We start from the raw sequence: 21,875 nt of genomic DNA, 5'->3' as shown, positions 1-21,875 counted from the left end.
TTTTATTTTGCAAAAAAGTGTAATGGAAACGCAGCTAGCTCCCTTTGCTAGCTGCGTTTCCATAAATAAAACAATATTTCTATAAATGCGAATTGTTTCCATTAAAAGATGTTTTGCGAATGAGCTGTAACTCTCGTAAAGTCTCGTCTTGTGAGATCAAAGTAATTCTCTTAAATTCTCAAGACTTCTCTTGAGGTTTTTAAAAATGTGTTTCCATTTTTTTTTTTCATTTTCCAGTTTATTATTATTGTGACATTTAGGTTTTGAGCATTTCTAAGAGGAATGAAAACAGCGAATGATAGTTAAGTGTCAGCGAGATGAAGTTTCTCCAGTGTTTGTAAGTTTTATGAAGAGAAAGAAAGAAATCTGGTTTTCACAACTAACAAAATCCCCTCAAAATTCATAGAACCTGAGTTACACTGGTAACTTTTCTTTGCAGTCGCCTGTTTAATCTCTGTCACCACAATGTTTGCCTTTGTCCTGGAGAGAGGTTCTGTTCACTGTTCTTGGTTTTGAAGCTAAATATTACTGAATATTTTTACTCTGCTCCAAATTATGTCGGTGGTTATTTTTTCCTCTGGCTCTTAAGAAACGTTTCTAGAACATTTCCTTGGTTTCGTTCTTCCTGGTGGACAATTCACATTCATAACTTAACGTACTCTAGGCTACTTCGTCTCTGTATTTTCTCTCTTGTCCTGGGGAGAGTTTGTGTTCACTGTTCTTGGTTCTGAAACAGCAATACATTATTTTTTTATGTGGATCTTCAGAAACTTTTCTTGAACACTTCCTTAGTTTCGTTCTTGGCTGCCAAAGATAGTGAATTCATAGAACCCTTGGTTACATTCATAACCCTTTTCTTATTTCCTAGAGAGAGTTTCTGATTTCTTGGTTCTGAAACAACAACAGAAAATATCGAGTAAGGGATTTTTTGTGTTTTTCTTTTTTGAAACTGTACCTTTAGAAACTAACACTACCCTGGTTTGGTTCTTCCTGGTGGCCAGAGACATTAAACTTACATTTTATCTTGTGAATTTAGTTAAACAGAGACAAGAAACAAAAAACTCCCTTTTATCAGTAAGAAAACTGGACGTTGCTCGATTCTGTGAGCTTCTCTCTTTTTTTTTTTTTTTAATCTGGATCTTTAGAAATTTTTATTGAACATTTTCTCAGTTTTGTTCTTCCTGGCAGCCAAAGATACCGTAGTAAATTCATAGAACTCTTAATTACATTCATAACTTCTTCATTATTATTATTTCCTTCTTGCTGTGAGCTTCTTCATCTATGTCACAATTTCTGCCACTTCCCCAGAGAAAGTTTTGCTTATTTGCTTACTCAGCAGTGCCTGAACTCAAAATAAATGTTAATCTAAAAGTTTAGCTCTACAGCTTTTAGCCTTTTAGCTTCTTATAGCAGCTTAAGATGCTTCAAACGTGATAATTTGTCAGTTTAATGCATCAAATAATAAAGAAACCCTCGATACTCCACCGTTAGATGTCCATTAGCTGAGGAATTTGGCTGTTTGCTTTGGTCTAAACACACCTTCAGACATTTTATGGTATACTGCGACATTTAACAGAACCACAGAGACCATGGCGTTAGCTTTGACATGGGAGATGTAAAACTGTATTATGACTGTATTCTTTACTCATTACCTCCAAATCTAGACAATGTGGAAGCATGAACTTAACAGAAAATTTACAATCTGCTCCAAGTCATGATAATAAGTTGGTGGTTAGCTCGTTAGCTACGTCTGGACGCCACCACCTACCCGTGTTCTGGTGGTTGATGGACGCCAATCATTGTACATGCACGACTTCCCACGTTGTTGTAGCCACGAGTTCCTTTTGAAGGCAGCAACATCCTTTACTTTTTCCCTCCGGTGGTGCATCGCATGTTTACGCCCCACCGGAGGAACATACCTTCTTCTTCCACCTTCTGGTTGGGTTTTACACCAATCGGCCGTGACATTATGGATTCTTCTAGGCCTCTGAAAGCGTGGAGCTGTGGTATCTGACCCCAAGGTGTTAGGTTTAAGTTGAGAGGTGGAGGTTTGATTTGATTGAGATTTAGGGAATTTGGAGGCAACACCTTAAAACCTGAAAGAGGCCTCCAGGTAAAGACGAGTGGTCTACGACAATCATACGGTAGCTGTCTATCACTTGACCCTTTGGCAGTAACCTCATTCAGGGGAACGCGTTGATCGCACCAACATCGGCATATTTATTCTTTATGTTTATTTAACAGATGTCTGTAAAAAAAAAAAAAAACAACGAGCTTCTCTGAGTGAAGAATGGCGTCATGCTTTGGTTCGGGTCGGTTTCCACGGTCTGCCCAGTGTTTACAGCCGTGTCCTGTGTGCGTTTGGGCAGCTCGTTGTGTTTAATTTTGTCGGCGTTGGGGTTTTACAGATGTGGTTTCAGGGGTGGATGTGCTGCTGCTGCTGCTGCTGCTGCTGCTGCTGTGTGAATGTGAGAGTAAATTTTCTCATGTCATTTTTTATTACATTCAGTATGAGTCCACAGGTCACCTGGCTGCCCGTTACTATGATTATTATTATGACTCATATATTCCTCTTATTACTAAAGTTTGTATCTGTGCTTCACTCTTTTTTTTTTTCTATCGTTGAGTGTGTGATGGACTTTTTTTATTTTATCATTTTTTCTTTTTGTTTCTTTGCCTTTGTCTTCACTCCTCTACTTAAATAACAAATGAGATCAAAATCCTGGAGTTCTCCGTGGATATTCGTGTAAATACGCAGCAGGAAGTGGAGGGACGATGCCACGGTGTCTCTGACACGAGTCCAAGCCAATGATTATGTTTATTTAGTCAAACTTTACTTCTTTTCTTTAACACAGAACCTGAATACTGCCAAATGTAACACGTCGTGTTTTAAAAGCTGGTGATGTGAAGGTCGTGTTTTTTTCTTTTTTCTTCTGTTTCGTTGGTTTAAATTTTGTATATCTTGGGATTTAAATGGTGAAAGGTGTAAAGCTTGAGTCTGGTTTGCGTGGGACTCCTTTCAACCACCAAGGCGCTAAATTAACAGCTAACAGCCAACTGTTGGCAAAAATATGAATCCAAAATGGACGTTAGAGTGAACGGATCGCATGTAAAAACAAATGATTTACTCCCTGAAAGTCAACGAAGCGACTGGATTGGAGTTCTTTCACATCAGAAAGTTGTTATCTAGAGTCTCTGCTGCGTTTTGTTTTGGTCGTATGCACCTCAACTAAAACTAAAACAGACATACATGTTAGCTACATAGCTACTGCTAGCTAGTCTGGCTGTCAATTTCAAACTTAGCATCATGGTTGTCACTAAAACATAAAAGGTACATCTTGTTCCCCTTTTCCTGTTTACTTTACTCCAGTTTACCCTTTTTCCCCCCATTCCAGGCGCGTCCATGTGCTCGTCCGGTGTGGTTAGCTTGAGCCGGTCCTGGAGATATCTGGTATAAAATAAAGCCATCTTGCTGGAAGTAAAGACGCACACACTTGAGGGAAAGGAAGTAGAACGGGAGAATAGTCGTGCAACGTTTGCTAGCTCTTTGCTCTTCGTAGTAGCTTTTCCTGTTCCCCCCTTCGTAGACTACCTGCTGCCACCTGCTGGTGTGAAGAGTCATTTCCTCTCAGGCCTCTGGCTGTGGTCTTTGTGATGGTATTTTCGCCTTTGAAGTCGGTCGTTACGCCTTAACCCCCGCCTCCTGTCTTCACTAGATCCCAAAACAAACAAACAAACAAACAAACAAACACAATGATCAACTTTTTTGTTTTCAAGTGAGCGTAGATGCCAAAAACAACATCTGTGTCCAATACATCCAACCTCTGAGGCCGTAGGCTGTATATGAAGTGGACGCCATGACAGCTCCTTGAAAAAGAGCTGTGGCGTATAAGCCCCGCCCCCTCCAATGGATGTCAATGGGTGTGTCTTTAGCCAAACTAAAACACTGAAGTAGACGTCAAATAGTTTTGATTTCTGACATTTTAGTTCGTTAACATAATGGTGATGTATGTTTAAGAGATTCTTACTGTTTTCTGTTTTTGTTTTTTGTTTTTTACAAAATTTGTTGGAAATAACAAATATTATAGATGTGCTCAACCATTGGTCGTAAGGCAGAATAAAGTTCTGGATTAAATAAGGGCAATTCAGGACAAATAATCAACAGCAAAATGAAATAATTATAAATAATATATAAAGATAAAATTAAAGCTTTATTTCCGTTTCAACCATGTATCATATAATTTACCATTTTTTTCATACCTCTTAAAGCTTTTTTGTCCTTTTGTGCAAATTTGATAATAAATTCGATCTGGTCATTGTCATGAACAAAATATGTGATGATGTTTTTTTACATCCAAGTTTTACATTACATTTAGTTTTGCACTACATATATATATATATATCTTCTTGCATAACTACAGTAGTGAAATTAAATAAAAACAGGATGTGACATAATTTCGATTGACAGTGGTCATGGTCTGTCTGACACCTACTAAAAGAGAAGGTGTGCTGTAAACTGACTTACTTTCTATTTTTAGGTGAGGCCAAATAACAAATGACCTTAAAAGGAGAATAAAAGATCCGTCTATCGATCTGATAACTAAAGCTGAGCTACAATGTTAGCGTTCCAGCTGCTCAGACTCGGGCCCGAACTTTCAAGACTCGTATTCCTGATTTTAGCTTCACTTTGACCAATATACATCATAAAGGCCACGCCCCCTTATGGGTGAAAACAAAGGAGAAGTTGCTACGTTGTATATCGTTCTTTGAAGAATTTAAAATATAAACTGTTGGAGTTAATAATGTTCACGTATTTTAATGGGATCGATGTTTTACAGTGAACGGGTGGACAAATATGGACAACCTGAATGCGTACATGTGTGGCAAACACTTTATCACTTTAAATCATGATGCTAACATTAGCTAATGTTAGCTAATCTCGTCAGAGTTGTTAGTTATAATGTTAAAAATTCTAAATTCATGTTAAAAGGCCAAAGTGGTGAATGTGAGTTACTGTTTTTTTTTTTTAACATAAAGGTTAACGTTAGCTAAGCTACTTCTTGGTGTCTAGGTTATTGCAAACGTTCTATTTTTTCAAGTTCTTCTACGTAACATCGTTATAAATGTTTCTGTCTGACTAGCGTTAGCCATTTTACCTGCTCTCCGGCCAACGGATGCTAGCAACACAGAAAATAAACACTGGCTACTGGTGGAGCTGTATTTACCGCCGGTGGTATGTTTTCACACGCAAAAGGGGTTGTGGCCTAATTAGCTACTGTCATCTATATATGGGGGGCGTGGCCTAATTTGCTATTGTCATGTATGGGACGAAGTGGAGACATGTCGCCCACGTTTGTTTACAGCCTACGCCGCTCGCAGGTTATTGATTATGGTCGAAAGACAAGAATCAGGCAGGACTGGTGCATCTCTTGTTTTGGTGTTTCTGATCTTTCTGACCGTCTCTGAAATAATTCAAGGTTTTTCTTCTGATTCTGACAGATGTTCGCTTCAGGCTCGTAGTCTCAGTAGAAGTGTCGCTCTCCTGTTTTTTTTTTTTTTAAGATTTCTATAATTTGTCTTCATGTTTTTTTTTTTTTATTTTATTTTATTTAACTGATTCCTATCTTTGGACCAGGACGTTGGGGGTTGTCGGGGGGGTGGGGGGGTCTCTGTAATGTATTACTTGTGTGTGTGTGGGGTGGGGGGTCAATAGCTTTTCTCTTTCTGAGCTTCTTCATCAAACTGCTGATGATTTTCTTCTGCTTTTCTTAAAAAAATACAACAACTAAAGAATCAAAGGAACTCTCCCTCTCTGCAGAGCGTCTCCGTGTCGTTATTTTCGCTGTCGTATCGGAAATATTTTTGACCGAGTGACGAGAGTCAAATGGTCACAGTTGCGGTGCCCACCACCGAACAACGGAAAGGGCACTAGATAGAGAGTGTGTGGTGGTTTGTGGTGACTTCCTCTTTTTCCTCTCATGAGTCACACTCACAACCAGCCCAGAGAAGAAGAAGTGAAAGAAGCGTGTAATGTGGAGTCCTTCTCCTTTTTAATCAGCGGGGGAATGAGTGGAGAGCCTCAGATTAGCATAGAGCAGCTGGTCAAGTGTGAAAAGAAATCTCCCTTTGTATTAAAACTAAGGTCAAATCAGTATGAAATGACAAAGGGTAAAAACCACTGGACGGTTTATCTCAGAGTCCCAGATCATTCCAAGTATGAGTGAAGTGAAAATTTCCCCATGTGAAATATGAGTCGTTTTTTAACCTCCTGGGACCCAAGCCTTTGTTTTCAATGCACCGTAATTTCTTTGAGACTAGATTAAGATCTTTAGGTATTTGGGATCAGTAGGATCTAAGAAGAACAAAAAAAAAAAATATGCATCATATTTGAACTGGAAGTAGTTTCTGAAACAAATCATGTGGAGACGGGGATTATTTCACTGTATATTAAAATTTAAATGTGAACCAAAATATAAAACTGTTTATTTTAATGCAAAAGCAGAATTGGAAGCGATGAAATCCCAACGTCCTCAAACGAGTACTTGTGAATTCTTTACATTTTCATGTCGTATCAAACTAGAAAAGTTAATATGAATAAATGAACAAGTGTATTGACCCTTCACTACCAGGACATGGCAGATAAATCCTAAAACCTACTGTCCCCATATGAGGACACCGGGTCTCAGGAGGTTTAAACAAACCCCAGAGAACATGAGCTCTGGTTTCGTTTTTATTCGTATGTTCAAGACGTGTTTACACCTGGATGGATCGACGCCTGATCGATGACTGCGATCACATGACGTCCCGTTACCACGGGAACGCTGAATCAATGAACGACGCAATCGGACACGTGAGTTCACATCAACACACAAAACACTGAAGCGTAGCATCACATCTACTGGAAATAGAATGAGGAGGAGGAGGAGGAGGAAGAGATTTGTCTCCAACTGAACTGAATTGATTTAGTAGAAGAAGACGACCCTGATGTCCCCACGTCTTCTATGAGAGCAGCTTCACAGTTGAACACACTCTGAAAGAATGAAATGATAAATATCAGCGAGTTAATAAGGTTGTGACCTTTAAATGAGGAAGTTGACTTCTCTTTAACTCTGAGGAGCTGCATGAGGGGGATGTCCCAGACATGATTAACACGAACTCTGGACTCACTCAACAGTATCGTGTTGTTATTATTATTATAGATTATCATTATTATATAGTTATTTTGTTTATTTAAATGTTTTTCATTCAGAAAAACAGGAAATTACATGTTGCACATTCATATACACACAGATTAAAGAACATATGTCCACATATGAGTCCTTATATAAATAATAATGATAAATAAATCAGTTTACACCATTTACAAGTATCTCAGGCCTGCCAGGAAACTAAGAAATAAAAATATATCACATGTAAAAGGTAAAAGGTGGACATCAGTGAACACAGATACTGACCGTGGTTTCCAAAGAAATGAAAAACATTTGTGCATATATGTAAAAGAAAAGAGTAAAGGAAAGTATGCTGAGCTTTGGATTCTTTTTATCATAATAATTTATGTTGTGTAATATTATTTTAGGACTTTGCGGGATTACGGTTATTTCACTGTTGCTGACTTATAGAGGAACTTTGGTTCCTGCCTTTCTTTGTTTATGGTGGGATGATTAAGGAGGAGACACCCACAGCCCACTCCTAGAAATTAACAAATTAACAAACTAACACCTGTAGACAGATAATTTTAATGCATATTAATGCAAATTACAGCACCATGCATACAGACCATTACTTTATTCAATAAATCTGTCTATTAAGGAGAATATCTATTAATATATAAATAATATAATATTTAATATAATTAAAAGCAGCTGTTATTTCTAAGCTTGGTGCTGTGGTAACTGAGGCCAGTAGCTACAGACCAATGTCAGTTCTTCCAGTTCTGTCTAATGTCAGTCAGTGCTAATCAATTAATGGTCCCTCTTGAGAATAATCGCTCAACAATATTTCATCCTAAACAATATAGATTCTGCAAAACGTATTCGGCTGCTACTTCGCTGAGAAGGTAGAAGAAGAGTTCACTCAGCAGCGGTTATGTGGTTGCTGCAGTATTTTTGGATTTAAAAAAGGCCTTTGATTCTGTAAGTCATAAAATACTCATAAGATATGAGTTTATTTTTTTCTGATCTGGGTCCCTGTTCTATTTTGCTTCTGCATAAATGATTCACCAAATTTTGCGATGACTTTGAATGTCCGATGTACGCTGATGATGCAGTGTCTTATGTATCAGCTAAGAATCCCCAGCTAACCTCAGAGATCTGAAGAAGATTTAATCATTTAACAATGAACTATAAATTAAACTGTATCAAAGCGTTATCGGTGTGAAAGAACGTCAAGTTTCCCGTCACTAGTGATGCTAAAGAACCGAGGTGGTAAATGAGTAAATGATAAAACACCTACATTTCTAAAAACCAAACGTTTGTCACGAAGTTGGAATAGAAACAGTTTTTTGTTTTTTTTGGCTTTTCCCAGAGACGATTATCCCATAATTCTCTTAAATTCTCATCACATGAGGTCAGATGAGACTTTGTATTTTTGCAAAACACTTTTCAATGGAAACACGTGCATCGAAATTTCAGAAATATCACAAAACTATAACGGAAACACAGCTGCTGTTTCTGTCTTCACTTTACAAACAAGACCTGAAAACTTTACAAAAACTTCACATCAGAAACCACAAACATGACGTCACAGCAAAAATCATTAAAAAGTAGAATCTGTTGAGATTCTCCAGTTTTGCAAACTTCTCTTTTTTGGTTTTAAGGCCTTAAATGAGCCGGTCCCTGAGACGTTGACAAGATGAGCAATTAAGCAAAACTGTAAAACCCCAAAACAACATCATTAATCATCAATTTCTCAGTGAAAGAAACAAACGTCTGGAACTTTTTAGAAACTTGATCCAACACAGAGACGTGAACATGAATATTTTTTATGTTGTTTAATGTAAATCTGATCAGGTTAGTTTGTAGTTTTCTTATTGTATCTATTTAAACACATTTTCACAGTTGTCTGTGATAATGTTGGATATTTTGTTCCTGTTAAATAAACAAATAAATAAATAATTAGCATCCCCGCTAACAGTAGCTCTTAGTAGCTTCTTAGTAAAATTAAACTGTGTTTCAGGTTAATTCAGCCTCATTGTTATTTGAATATTTCAAGATGAACATCATCTTATTAATTCATACAACAAAACCAGATCATAGTTTATTCTTTGCCTCCACATAAACATGATAATTATGTAGAGAGAAACGTATCAGGAGACATTTTTACTATAATTATCACGTATTTGAGTTTTTTTTTTTTTTAACAACAGTATGTTATATACCGGGGATATTTATAAGTGAATAATGCAAACTGTGATTTATGTTTTTACTTTTGCACTGAAGTCGTGACTCTTGTGAATCTTCTCGTCCCTAAAACTAAACCCTTCTTCTTTCCCTTTGCTGACATTTATTCACCAATGTTCTGGTAAAATTAACGTTCACCTAAAAGTAAACTGAGGAAAATGGTTCATATCAATGAAAGCAAAGTGTGATCATTCAGTAAATTCATCCCAGAACATGCAGAACTCTGGTTTTTAAGAAAGACACTGTGAACACAAACTCAAAGTTCCTTCCAAACTTTCGGAGTCTGGAGTTTAGAAATGAGCCTTTGGATGCATCACGCTGTGAAAGTGAAACTAGAACATCACACATGACCGATCAGACCGGATTTTATGACTAAAAACGTGAGTCATTCATGAAGCTTCACCTGCATCAGGACCAGCTGAACCTCGCACCCACACGCGCTGATACTTTTATTTACATCTACATTTATGTCCTTATATTTCTGTCCCTCTGGAGGGGACAACCCATCTAAGAATACTTCTCATTCTGTGAAAAACTAAAATAAAATGTTTTTTTCTTCTGTAGCTCTGGAGGAATTTCCTGGAGGGACTGAAAGGGGGAGGTAGAAAAACAAAGCAAATGTTTGAACAGATGAACTAAAGCTGGCATCCAGGAGGACGTGAGGACATTTTCTAAGACTCTGGACATTCACGGGTCCTTTCCTACTCGTTAGTAAACAGAGCTAATCTGTTTTCAAGCAGGACGGACCAGTAATACAATAATAACACAACCAGCTACGAGTAACAACAACTTTTTTTTTCATGTGTTTTAGAAGAATGTTAATAAAACATGAGTTAAAAGTGACATTTCTTAAGAGGATTAAGTGTAATTTGGGCTCGTGTCTGTTTCGTCCTCGGTCTAGTCGTCTTATTTGACTCAAACATAAATGTCCTTTTTCCAGTTCTGCATGTTTGATTGACACCTGTGGTGTGGACGTTGAGGTCATGAGATGAGGAGGAGATTTTACTTCTTCCTCTATCGTCACCATCATCTTTTCCACGTTACTCCCCCTTCCTCCTCCTCCTCCTCCTCCTCCTCCTCCTCTTCCCTGTCCGTCCTCCCCCGCTGTCCTGCTTCCACCTCCTCCGCTTCCTCGTCATCGTTCTCCTTCTTCTTCTCCTTCTGGCAAACGCTGCCCTGAGACCCGGCGTCCTCATACGGGGACGTTACGTTTTAGGATTCAGGTTTCTGCTTCATTTAGACCTGTTGTCCTCAGAAGGGGACACTTCTGTCTCGGTAGCGAAGGGTCAACACACTTTTCTAGTTTGATACGTCATGAAACTCGTTTTGAGGACGCGATGACCGTGTTTGTCTGTGTCAAGTTTTGAGTTTCCTGTTTCATTAAGCGTCTTTATTTCCTGTCTGTGTTTCCGTCGTGTCCTTTCATTGATTATTGTTTTTTCCCCGTGTGATGCTGATTTGTCTCCCCTGTGTCTCGTCGTCCCTCAGCCCCTGTGTGTATTTATAACTCTCCGTCCTTTTGTTCCTGGTTGCGTCGTCCATGATTTTTCCATGTTCATGCTCTAGTTCTGCTTTTCGTCACCACTTTTGTTGCTTTTCTTTTAATTATCATTATATACCTTTTCCCCCGACCTCCTGCCTCATCACACTTTTCTTTTTTTTTGTTACGCCCTAACCTGCTGGACAAGGATGTAGGAAAGTCATTGTTTCCAATTCTGCTTTTGCATTAACCCTTTGACGTCCACACTAAGAAATACGATTAATTACGATTAAATATCGTTCATTTTCAGTCTATGTTAATAGATTTAATTTAATTGTCTGAGGGTTAAAATAAACAGTTTTATGTTTTTGGTTCAGATTTAAGACTTAAATTGTAACATAAACTGAAATAATCCTTGTGTCCACATAATCTTTTGCAAAAACTACTTCCAGTTCAAAGATGACGCTTATGTTTTATACTGATCCTAAATACCTAAAAAAAAAAAAAGTCTTAATGTTATTTTAAAGAATATGAGATGGATTTGAAAACAAACGCTCGTGTGTCTGGAGGTTAAATCTGGCTCAGACATTAATAAACGAGGCCTGAAAAGCTAAAGCTAAGCTATCAGAGTTTCATATCTAACTTGTCTCACTTCACGTTTTCACATCCCACTCCTGAACTCTGACATTCACAAGTGCAATATTTATTATCACCCACTTTGCAAGTTTTTTCTGTGTTTTTGGGCTTTTTGCATCTAATGGTTTTGCACCATCTGCATTTCACTTGTACATTGACCAATATATCTAACAATGATATAAATCAACCTGCCGTGTCTCTTTTTTCTGTGTGTCATTCAGTTAAAAACAAACCTCCCTTCAACATAAACATGTTTCACCTGAATGGCACAAGCTGCTGTTATTTTTTTGGAGCCGTAATCTTTGTGTAAATTCCCTGAGTGTTTCCTCTGAAACATGAACCAGTCAGTCCAGCTCATCCAAGGCGTTGACCTTTTTTATTTTCTTCAAACTTCAAACAGTTCAAACTTTACTCCCCAGAATCATTTGATATTTCATTCTCTTCTTGCATCTTTTCTAGTTAATACGATTTAATGATCGTTAAACAGTGTAACGCAGCCCAGCGCTCCATGAGGTCAGACGACACGATGAACACAAACTACGCTCGCGCCACACAAGTGACGGAGGGGGAACCCACATGTAGTGGGGAAGTGAAAGCGAGACACAAATACACCAGCGTGTTAAAAAAGTCCAGCATAGCATGCAAAGGTGACAGATACTGTAACGTCATGGGCGACCCTGAGAATGGACGAAGGGCCTCCCCCGCGCCTCTGGCTTCTGTATAAATACAGACGCTGGTGGATGGAGACTTCACAGCAGAGAGAACAGGCTTCTACAGCTCAACTCAGACTTCAGACCGAATCAAACCAACAAACCAATCGAACCCAATCAGGATGGCTCCTCCTCGCCTCGCTCTGTCCGTGCTGGTCGTCATGGTCGCCGCCATCGCTCTGGCTGAAGGTAAGAACTGGGCCTCCACCGTTCATCCTTTTACATCAGTCATTAAACAGCAAACAGCCTCCTGCAGGATGCGTTTATGAGCCTAGAACAAGGTCACAAACCCTTTAAAGCTGCATCAATAAATATATTTACACTAAGAATAGAATAGAATAGAATAGAGCCTTTATTGTCATTATTCAGTGTATAACAAAAACCTTATCAATGCAAAAAAGTATAAAAAATAGTGCAAAGAAAACATTATTTACAAAGATTTAAAATAATTAGTTAAAATACTAAAAAAGAATATTGAAAATATGCAAAATAAATTATATAATTATGATATATATATATATATAATGCATCATATTGTAATGTGGAATGTAACCTGCACATTTAAAGAGCTTCTAGTGTGATTTCATTTTCCGGAGGAGACCAAAACAGAGCTAAAAGAAAGTAAAGCTAACCTGAGTTCAGCTTCAAGCTTTGCATGTTATTAACAAGAAAGTCCAGGTTTGTTCTAAAACTCATATAAGAGCTCAGTTAAAAGTGAATATTGCACAGATATTTACCAAGTAGCTCGCTATCTGCTAGCTGTGTAATACCTGTGTTTGTAACGTTCGCTAAAAGAAATCATACAAATAAAACAATAATGCAGCTTTAAAAGTTTTACAAGAACTCTCTAAAATAAATCTCTAGAGTAATAAACACGTTGCTTCCTTACATCTAACAAGTTTTTCCTCTTTTTTATATGATTTAAACATATTTTTCTGTGCTCTTGTGCATTCAATCTAAACTTATCGTTAAAAACAAAGAAGCAGTGCAGCTAATGTGTGTGCGACTGGTTTGTTTCACCACTGAGTAACTACCACTTTATTTAAGGGTTGAACGTACGACCAGACAGGAAGTTAAAAAGTGGAACTGAGTGGTTTCTGTGTGCGTCGCTCATTCAAATCGTCGTTGTTGCGTTTGCAGGTCTGCGCGGCACCGGCCCGAAGAAATGCTGCTTCAGATTCAATGAAAGCCCGGTGGCCAGAGAAAGAGTGGTGGGCTACACCAAGACCAGCCAGCGCTGCTCCAACCCAGCCATCCTGTGAGTGAAGGGCCTCAGATAAATAAACTACATCCTGGTCCAGATAAACCACGTCCTGGTCCTTGACCTCCATCCTGTCTGACCCCGTCTCTTTCTCTTTCTCTCTGAACATTCAGGCTGAACACCGTGGCCGGACGTCAGCTGTGCGTCAGGGCCTCAGCTCCCTGGGTGAAGGAGCTCATCACCAAGCTGGAGACTGCCCCGGGAAAGTCATCCACCATGTAACCGCGGCAACGGGAGGTCGGCCATGGCAACGCCTGTGGACCACATCACGCCAGTCTGTGTTTTCAAACTATAGCTGTCTCTCTGCTCGTATATATTTAGTCTTTAAAGACGCTGGAGCGAGACTTTTATTACAAATACTTTTGTCATTTTATTGAACGGCAGTTTATTTTATGATCTTATTTCTGTTGTTATTATTATTATTATTTTTTTTTTGCTCAGTACACTCAAACACTGAATGTCTGACCGTCAGCACTGTGAGCTATCGAACAATGAAACTGACCTGAGAAGCTTGTCACTGCACAACAGCACAGGATCCATGGTCATCAGTAGAGAATAAGCTATGAGCTTAAACGAGGAACCCGGTTTTGACAAACTAATAATTTATTTCTGTGCGCTTTTGTTGCTAATTTGACCCTTTTCAATAAAATGAAGAAAAAGATGAACAAGTTTGACTCTTTTTTTAAAAAAAAAAAAACAACCTGAATATAGACTTTTTACATAAACTAGCTTCAGTCTAGCTTATTATTTTAATTTGCATGCACACACACACACACACACACACACCTTTGCTCAGCCAGATTTATTGTAAATGTCACACACCAACATGATAATGACAGAAATTGACTCCTACACTGTGTTACTGTCTCACACAGACAAACTCTCAGTTCAACCAAGTCCACAAACAACAACAAAAATATTATAATTTACAATAGCTTTTTCCTTTTACTATGCATGTTACTTACTACTTACATAGTGAGCTGAAGTGGCGCTGCAGATTTGAAGCTTTGAAATGCGCTAATGACGCCTGACATAAGGCAGAATGGTTTCCCATTACTCTTAACAGAAAGATATAAACTCTCTCACTTTGTTAAAAGTTTCGTTTTGCTGTGCATTTGACACAAATTGTTTACTCAAACGATCTCGCTCCTACTGGGAAACTTTGAGGGATTTTCATCCAACGCACATGCGCGTTGGATGAAAATACCGCATTGAACTCAAGCGAAGCGAAGCGAAGCGAAACTTCGATATGAACGTAAGAACCGCATGCGGCTCGGGAGCCGCGGGTTGGCCAGTCCTGCAGTAGAGAGTGCAACTGTATATATGTATATATATATATTTGTCTAGTCCATCCATTACCTAGACATAGAATAGAATAGAATAGAATAGAATAGAATAGAATAGAAAAACCTTTTGTCCCACAATAGGAAAATTGCAGTTTGCAACAGCAACATTGGGGCAGAAAATAAAGACAACAATAAAGAGTTGACTGTGTAAAAGATAAATAATAAGTTATAATTTATTTGAACATGTTTAGCTCAGATGAGCCAATACTGGAGCTGTTTCTAAATCATCTTTGTGTAGATGTCACCAAATAGAAGTTAGTTCTTGTAAAATCGCTTGATTTTTCAATGGAGTTTGGTGTGTTTGTGTTGTAAGACAATGGGGCCCCTGGACGTAGACCTGCTAAATGCATGGCCCAGAGTGGACATGACATAAAGGACGTCTCAGTTGTCAGTTTTTGTCCCTTTTGGCTGAATCACTCATGACTAGAGGTGGTTGTGTCGTTGCATGTATTGAAATGTTAGCGAAAGGCTGGTCTTCCTAAAATTGCTTGAATTTTGAATGGAGTTTGGTGTGACCGTGAAACAGTTTTACATAAACTAACTTTTACTAGTTTTCTTAATGTGTGTGTGTGTGTGTGTGTGTGTGTGTGTGTGTCTCTTTCTTCTCCACTAGAGGACGCTACTGGATCATTTTTGTTGCGTCCATCTGCTTCTGCTGATAAGTTATTGTCCTCAGGGACATATTTACTTGTACTTCTGATAATTATATTGATGTAGTGAATTATTAAGTTTCAGTGTAGTTGTTAAGTGTTGGTTTGTTGTAGTTTTGAGTCTCTTTGTGTTTGCTGTAGCGGCTGTGTGGTTGTGTAGCCATCAGGTGTCTCTTTGTCGTTGTTTTATGTCTTTTTGTGGTTGGATATTGTGTCTTTGCACTTCATTGTGTGATTTTTTGTTGTAGTTTTGTCCGTTTTAGTCATTTTGTATTTGTCTATTGCTCTTTCTAATTGTTTTGTGTGTCTTTGTGCATGTTTCTGTTTTTTTGTTAATGATTGTGTGTTTGTTGCTGTTTTGCTTTGTTTATTTTAGTTTGTGCGTTAGCGCCATTGTCTTTTTTGTCATATTGTGTCTCTCTGGTATATTTGTGTCTTTTGTGGTGATGTCTTTGTGTCTCCTATAGACGTTTGGTCTTTGCTGGTGCTTGTTTTGTGTCTTTTTGTAGTTGGTTTTTGTCTCTTCATTTGTGCATTTTTGTTGCAGTTTTGTTCCTTTTAGTCATTTTGTCTATTAGTATTTGTCATTTCTCTTGCTGTTTCTACTTGTTTTGTGTGTCTTTGTTGTAATTTTGAGTCTCTTGGTGTCATTTTATTTACTTTTGTGCATTTCGTTCCTTCCATGTGGTTATTTATTCCACTTGTTGTGTGTCTGTGTGTCAGCCTTAATCACTGAGTCTTATTTATTTTACGTCTTTATAGTTGTTGTCTGTGTCTCTGTCGTCGTGTTCTCTACTTGTTTTGTATCTTTTTCTAGTTGGATATTGTCTCATTTGTATTGTAGTTTTCAATCACTTCGTATCTTTGTGTCTTTTTGTTCTTGACTTGTGGCTCCTCGGGATGATGTCGCTTCTTTTTATTTGTTGTAGTGTAGTTGTTTTGTGTATTTACTGATGTTTCTAAGTTGCTTGACGTTCCATCCACACATGTATCAGTCAGTGTCCCACTTGCCCACGTGGTCCATCCATGATTACAGCCAATAACAATGTGAAGATGATGGAAACGTTACTGCATCTTGTGACCCTCGCCACAAAAATCCTCCTCATATTTAAATCGTGTGTGATCGTCCACGTGAAAGATGAGATCCGGTCTTTATTAAATCAGATGTCATGAGGTGATCTCCACAGGAATAATACTGCTCTAATATATCCCCCTTTTATTTCAAGGGCTCCAAATCAGTCGCATGATTTAGTCTCAGATGAAACTAATGATTACGATGGTCTTTCAAGGCAGCAGGTTTTACTCTCTGGTACCTGATCAGAATCATTAAATATTAAAGTTTAATATTTACAGTTTAATTGTTAGGTTTTGTTTACCACCTTTAATTGTCCTTTTTTATATATATATATTAATATTTAAGTTTTAAACTGTATCAACATCTGCACTTTATGAACAACAAGGGCCACTAAAGTAGCAAAAACGTTATTATATAACGTTAGTATATAGTATAAATTATTCTATTCTCACATTGCCACTTCTGCAGCTTAATTTTTGTCATTTAAAGTTTAACAGATTAGTTTAGACTTAGAAAGTCTCTTACTTTCATTAAAAATGTGTTGTATTTTAAAGTGGATTTATTTCATCTTGTTTTGAAATTCTCCACCGGATGTAGCCGCGTGTAACTTCCGCCTGAAGAAAACCAGCCGTTGGATCGTTTTTTCTTCACTCAGGGTCCGTCAGCGGCCATATGTAATTTATCCTCATTCATTCATCTCCAGGCGGACTTTGCTCCTTTTTTGTCGACACCAAACGACGTTTTTCTTCCCCCTTTCTTCTTCTCAACGGGAAGTAGCTGCGCGTTTTCCCCCTCCGCTCCGTCGTTCCTCCTCCTCGGACGGTTATCGGTGTGAGCCGCTGTGAGGGTCCGTCGCAGGCGGGGTGGTGACAGCACAATGATCGAGCGACCAGACACTGCGGTTCCCAGCATCGCTGTAAGTCCATTAAAATAAAACAATCGGTTTTTACTGAAAACTAACAATTTACTCATCAACGTAAAAAAAATCATCATCACTTAACGGTGCCCGTGTGTCGTATCCTCGCTGGCACCCGAGATGGAGCATCTCGTGCCAAACTCCTTTGACAAATCAGTCAGTTTAAGAGTATTTTCAGAATTCACAAAAAAATATATCGGAATACAACCTAAATTACACCCACTGCAAAATATATACTCTCTATCAATAACTTCGGCGTAATTACATTGACTTATCAACGTAGATTTTAATAAATATTGTCGTTTACAAAGCCGAATCACGCCTTCTTTCTCTGTGTAACCTCATTCTGGTGAAGCCACAACATAATTTGCATTTGTTACAATTTATGATACATATATATACGTATGTGGACAAGTAGTAAATTACATTGTGTGCAACGCAATGAAAGGACATTAAAACATGTCAGTTATTTGAATGGAGGCTGGCGTGAGGAGTCCCTGAACGTTACACACAATGGCACGTATCATTGGGACGTGGTCTGGTCTCAATTAAGGCTGTGTGCAGCTGGGAAAGAGATGAGCCGAAATAAATGACTCACTGCTATAGCTATTCCTAAATTACCTGTGTGTGGATGTTACCAAATAGAGGCTAGCTCTCGTAAAATCGCTTGATATTTCAGTGGAGTTTGGTTTGTTTTTTGTGATGAGACAATGGGGCCCCTGGACGTGGACCTGGTGAGAGTGGACATGACGTAAAGGGCGTCTCAGTTGTCAGTTTTTGCCTTGAATCATTCACGACTAGAGATGGTTGTAAAGCTGCATGCATAGAAATGTTAGCAAAAGGCTACTCTTCCTAAAGTCTCATCTGTCCATGCTATGAGACAGTTTGGCATTAGATCATCCACACCTTGTGCAGGAGCCTTTAATCCGACTCTTGCACATCGTTTGAACAGTGCTGTGCATCCATTTGCTCATTTTTGTGGTTATTTTGCATCTCTTGGGTTCGTCTTTGTGGTTTTCTTACCCCCTGGCTGAATTCACTAGAAATATTTTACAGCTGCAGTTTGTACTACGTGATATCTAAAAGCTAGTTTTGCTAAAATAGCTTGAACTCTGAATAGAGGTTGGTGTGACCGTCCATGCAGCTGCACACAACATCCAGCCAAGCTATGAGATTCTGGGATCCTTTAAATACAAACCTGCAAAAGATAATAGAGCAGAGGCCGTAATTTGAAGTCTGCATGTTGCTGGGGTTGTGTTTTATCCAGTTTTGTGCATTTACCTGGTCATTTTTTGCAGGTTATTTTGTTTATCTGAGGGATTTTTACATCTCTTTGCGTTGGATTAGCATCTCCTTCACGTTGTTTTGTTTGTAGAGACGTCCCATCCGGCTCAGGGGCCCCTCTAGGACCCTGTGCCCGGTAGGACCCTTCGTCCAGCTTCGCTGTCACTTACACTTAGCAGGGAGTGATTATTCATCATTATTCAACACAGCACACATTGTCTCCGTGGGCGATGGAATCTGAGATTTCAGTGTGCTAAAAATAAAAATGGCAGCTAATTGATGTAACATTAGTTTTAACCGTGTAATAAAAGACAGCAGCTGATGAGCGTTGGCATCAGCTGCTTGGATGCACGAGGAAGAAGAGGAAGAGGAAGAGGAAGAGAGGGTTGGGCTTGACTCTCCAGATGATGTCAGTGAACCAGGCTGCTGCTATCACCACTGGCTGCACTGGGGGATGGGGGGGGGGTGGTTATGAATGCTACGGACTGACTAGCCTCCCCCCGTTACTTCCTGCTTTTCTGTCCTCTCCCTGCTGCTCTGTCTTAGTCACTCTGTGCTGACAGATGACCACGTTAGTCACACTTTACTTCATTACAGGAGGCTGCTGTTGCAGAATTATACCGACGATGCAGTAATTTGTTTTTAAATGCTAACGCTACCTGTTCGTGATTACTTTATGTAACGCTCTATTACGAGGCGGGTTGGTGTGTGTGTGGGTGGATCGAACGTGGAAAATGCTGGAAAGTGCTTCAGGCTTCTATCGACGATTTCAATAGATTTCCTTTCCTCCTGTTTCCCCTGGTACCCACATACTATATGCTGAGGGGAGATCAGCTGATACTCCACGTTATTAATTACAACCACATTACACGCGTCTAAACGTCCCCTCTGAACACGTTAGCTTGCTTTTAATTGGCTGATCTAGCAGTTGAATAGGTTGTTAATCGCTTGGTTAACTTACTGCTGAATAATAACCGTACAAGAAATAACAAAAGAAGAAGCAGAAGAGGTTGAAGAATGAAAAGCAGCAGAAGAAGAAGAACGAGCAGCAGAGGAAGAAGAAACGACAGAAAAACAAAAAATAGAAGAAGAAGACTTGGATGAGCAAGAAGCAGAAATTGCATTAATAGAAGAAGAAATGACGTCAGAGGAATTAACAGAAGAAGAAAGACTGAGTCTGAAAGTTGACGTTACAGAGATAAATATTCCAGAGACCAGATGATTAATGGGATCAGCCGACACCCGATATAAAAAAAAAACATTGTGAGGAAAAAAACATGATGGAAACATTCACACTATATTCTGTGATTTATTAGCAAACACACGAGTACGATTTGACTGTAACACACATGTTATTATCGATCTGCTACTAACACCAACTTAGACCTTAACTAAACGCCACGATTGCAGGTTTTACATTCACATCTTTTATTTCTAGACTCACTGTGTGTCAATAAATGTGACTTGACCTCAGTTGTATTGCAGCTTGTAGCCTCCTCTTGTCATCAAACCTCTTTGTGCTGCACATTTTCCGTCGGTGCCATGCATGACGGAGCCTGAGAGGCCGGCATTGATTGTGTTTGCCTCGCGTAGCGTGCACAGTGATTGGAGGTGGGTGGGTGAGGAGGGGTGAGGAGGGGGGGTGTTATCATGACAGCAGGCTGGGTGACAGAGGGAGGCAGTGGGTGGAGATGGGGAAGGGATGAGGACGTAGCTCGGTGGTGGATGAGGAACACGATGGACATGATTCAGCACGTAGGATTCTTTTTTTTTTATTCTATTATTCTTTTGAGGAACATGTTCATTTAGTGGCGTTTATTGCATTTTCTGTTCTGACTCCTCTTCCTCTTTCCAGGGAGGGAGGGAGGGAGGGAGGGAGTGTGTTATTTCTCTTCCTCCACCCTTCAAACCAGCTTTTTGTCTTGTATTTATCTCGGCTGCACTTCACTTCAAAAGAGGCTGTAGCTGTAGCTGCACGACACAAAAATGCTAATTGCATGTTCAAAACAACACGTTTGTGTGTGTTTTGTAATCGATGTTTGTCGTCGCTGTCGGTCGCTTCCTGCAAAAGTTCATTTTTCAAATCTTAAGCATGTAACATTTTTCCTCAGCCCATTGATTGTGCATTCATAGAACCCAGGTTACATTCATAACTACCATCGTCTTGTTTTGTTTTTCTTTTCTTTCCAAACGTGCAGATTTAAGTCATTACAAACACGTTTTAAGAGTGTGTCTGTGTGTGTTTTCCTTTCAGCAGCGGAACCTGGAGGGATACGTGGGCTTCGCCAACCTCCCCAACCAGGTGTACCGGAAGTCGGTGAAAAGAGGGTTCGAGTTCACGTTAATGGTCGTAGGTGAGTTTGAAACCTGATTCCTCCAGTCGGCGGCGGCTGGTTCCGAGTGTGTGTCCTCGTGTTAAAAAAGGAGATGAAGCGTCTCTGGCAGAGCAGCTGGGATGTTGGTTTTTACCGCTGGTGTTACCCTCACACACACTGAGTCATGCGTGCGTGTGTTTGGGGCGGTTTCGTTTGCAGGATGTCGGTTTGAGTGTGAATGAAGGTCGGTTGCAAAATGTGGCTGACGACGTTCCAGAGGCCGGGAAGTGGACGGAGCCGTGGGTTCGGTCCTCGTGTTGTTTTGACGTATTGAACTGCGCTCGCTGTCTGTAATGAACAGATATGGATTTTACTGTGTGACCCTCACACGTGCACAGACCTTTAAATGACGCATCGCTGGGTTTTTAACAACAACACCGAGTATTAAATTGGGATTAAGTTGGTTAATACTCTAAAATTAAGTCTTTAGATGAAGACGTATCCCAAGAAATGTGATCAGGAGACACTTTAAAGCAAATACGTTTTTTCTTTTTCTTGGATATTTGTTATAAGTGTGTGACACCACCTGACTCCCGTCCAATTAAACTGGATCTTTGGACTTTGAAGACGGCAACAAGGAAATAGAGATTTTAAAGTTCACCTTTTCAGGAAATACATTAGTGTCAGACGAAGATTGAGGCCAAACTCACGTCTGTAAAAACAGATGTTTAAACTGTGCATGGTTAGCGTAGCTTAGCATAAAAGGCTAGAAAGCAGGGCTGTATTTATTTGCTTTACTTTCCT

At 39.3% G+C, this 21,875-nt stretch overlaps 2 protein-coding genes across 8 annotated transcripts in view; both read left to right on the top strand.

The window, feature by feature from the left end:
- Positions 1 to 12,191: 12,191 nt before the first annotated feature.
- On the top strand, positions 12,192 to 14,150 carry ccl35.1 (chemokine (C-C motif) ligand 35, duplicate 1). Its single transcript, XM_047596755.1, has 3 exons — positions 12,192 to 12,413; positions 13,365 to 13,482; positions 13,599 to 14,150. The coding sequence occupies exons 1-3, from the start codon at positions 12,347 to 12,349 to the stop codon at positions 13,705 to 13,707; spliced, it is 294 nt and encodes a 97-aa protein (XP_047452711.1). The 5' UTR covers positions 12,192 to 12,346; the 3' UTR covers positions 13,708 to 14,150.
- Positions 14,151 to 17,161: 3,011 nt separating this feature from the next.
- The window catches only part of LOC125014756 (septin-7-like), a 42,163-nt gene continuing 37,449 nt past the window's right edge, over positions 17,162 to 21,875 (top strand). Inside the window, exons 1-2 of one of the 7 annotated variants that reach the window (XM_047596095.1) lie at positions 17,162 to 17,472; positions 21,014 to 21,110. In XM_047596095.1, the coding sequence (XP_047452051.1) occupies positions 17,434 to 17,472; positions 21,014 to 21,110 (136 nt within the window). In that variant the 5' untranslated portion in view covers positions 17,162 to 17,433. Of the gene's footprint in view, positions 17,473 to 20,446; positions 20,512 to 21,010; positions 21,111 to 21,875 lie in introns of those variants that run through there. The other 6 variants (XM_047596094.1, XM_047596097.1, XM_047596096.1 and 3 more) reach the window with 6 other exon arrangements.

This window comes from Mugil cephalus, chromosome 10, assembly GCF_022458985.1.
Source record: "Mugil cephalus isolate CIBA_MC_2020 chromosome 10, CIBA_Mcephalus_1.1, whole genome shotgun sequence".
NCBI classification, from domain to species: Eukaryota; Metazoa; Chordata; class Actinopteri; order Mugiliformes; family Mugilidae; genus Mugil; species Mugil cephalus.
Note: the sequence above shows the minus strand (reverse complement) of the source record. Positions and strands in the feature narration are given on the sequence as shown.

Coding starts and splice junctions, on each gene's coding strand:
- ccl35.1 (XM_047596755.1), top strand. CDS start 12,347: ATGGCTCCTCCTCGCCTCGCTCTGTCCGTGCTGGTCGTCATGGTCGCC. Junction 12,414..13,364: donor CGCCATCGCTCTGGCTGAAG/GTAAGAACTGGG, acceptor TTGCGTTTGCAG/GTCTGCGCGGCACCGGCCCG. Junction 13,483..13,598: donor TGCTCCAACCCAGCCATCCT/GTGAGTGAAGGG, acceptor CTGAACATTCAG/GCTGAACACCGTGGCCGGAC.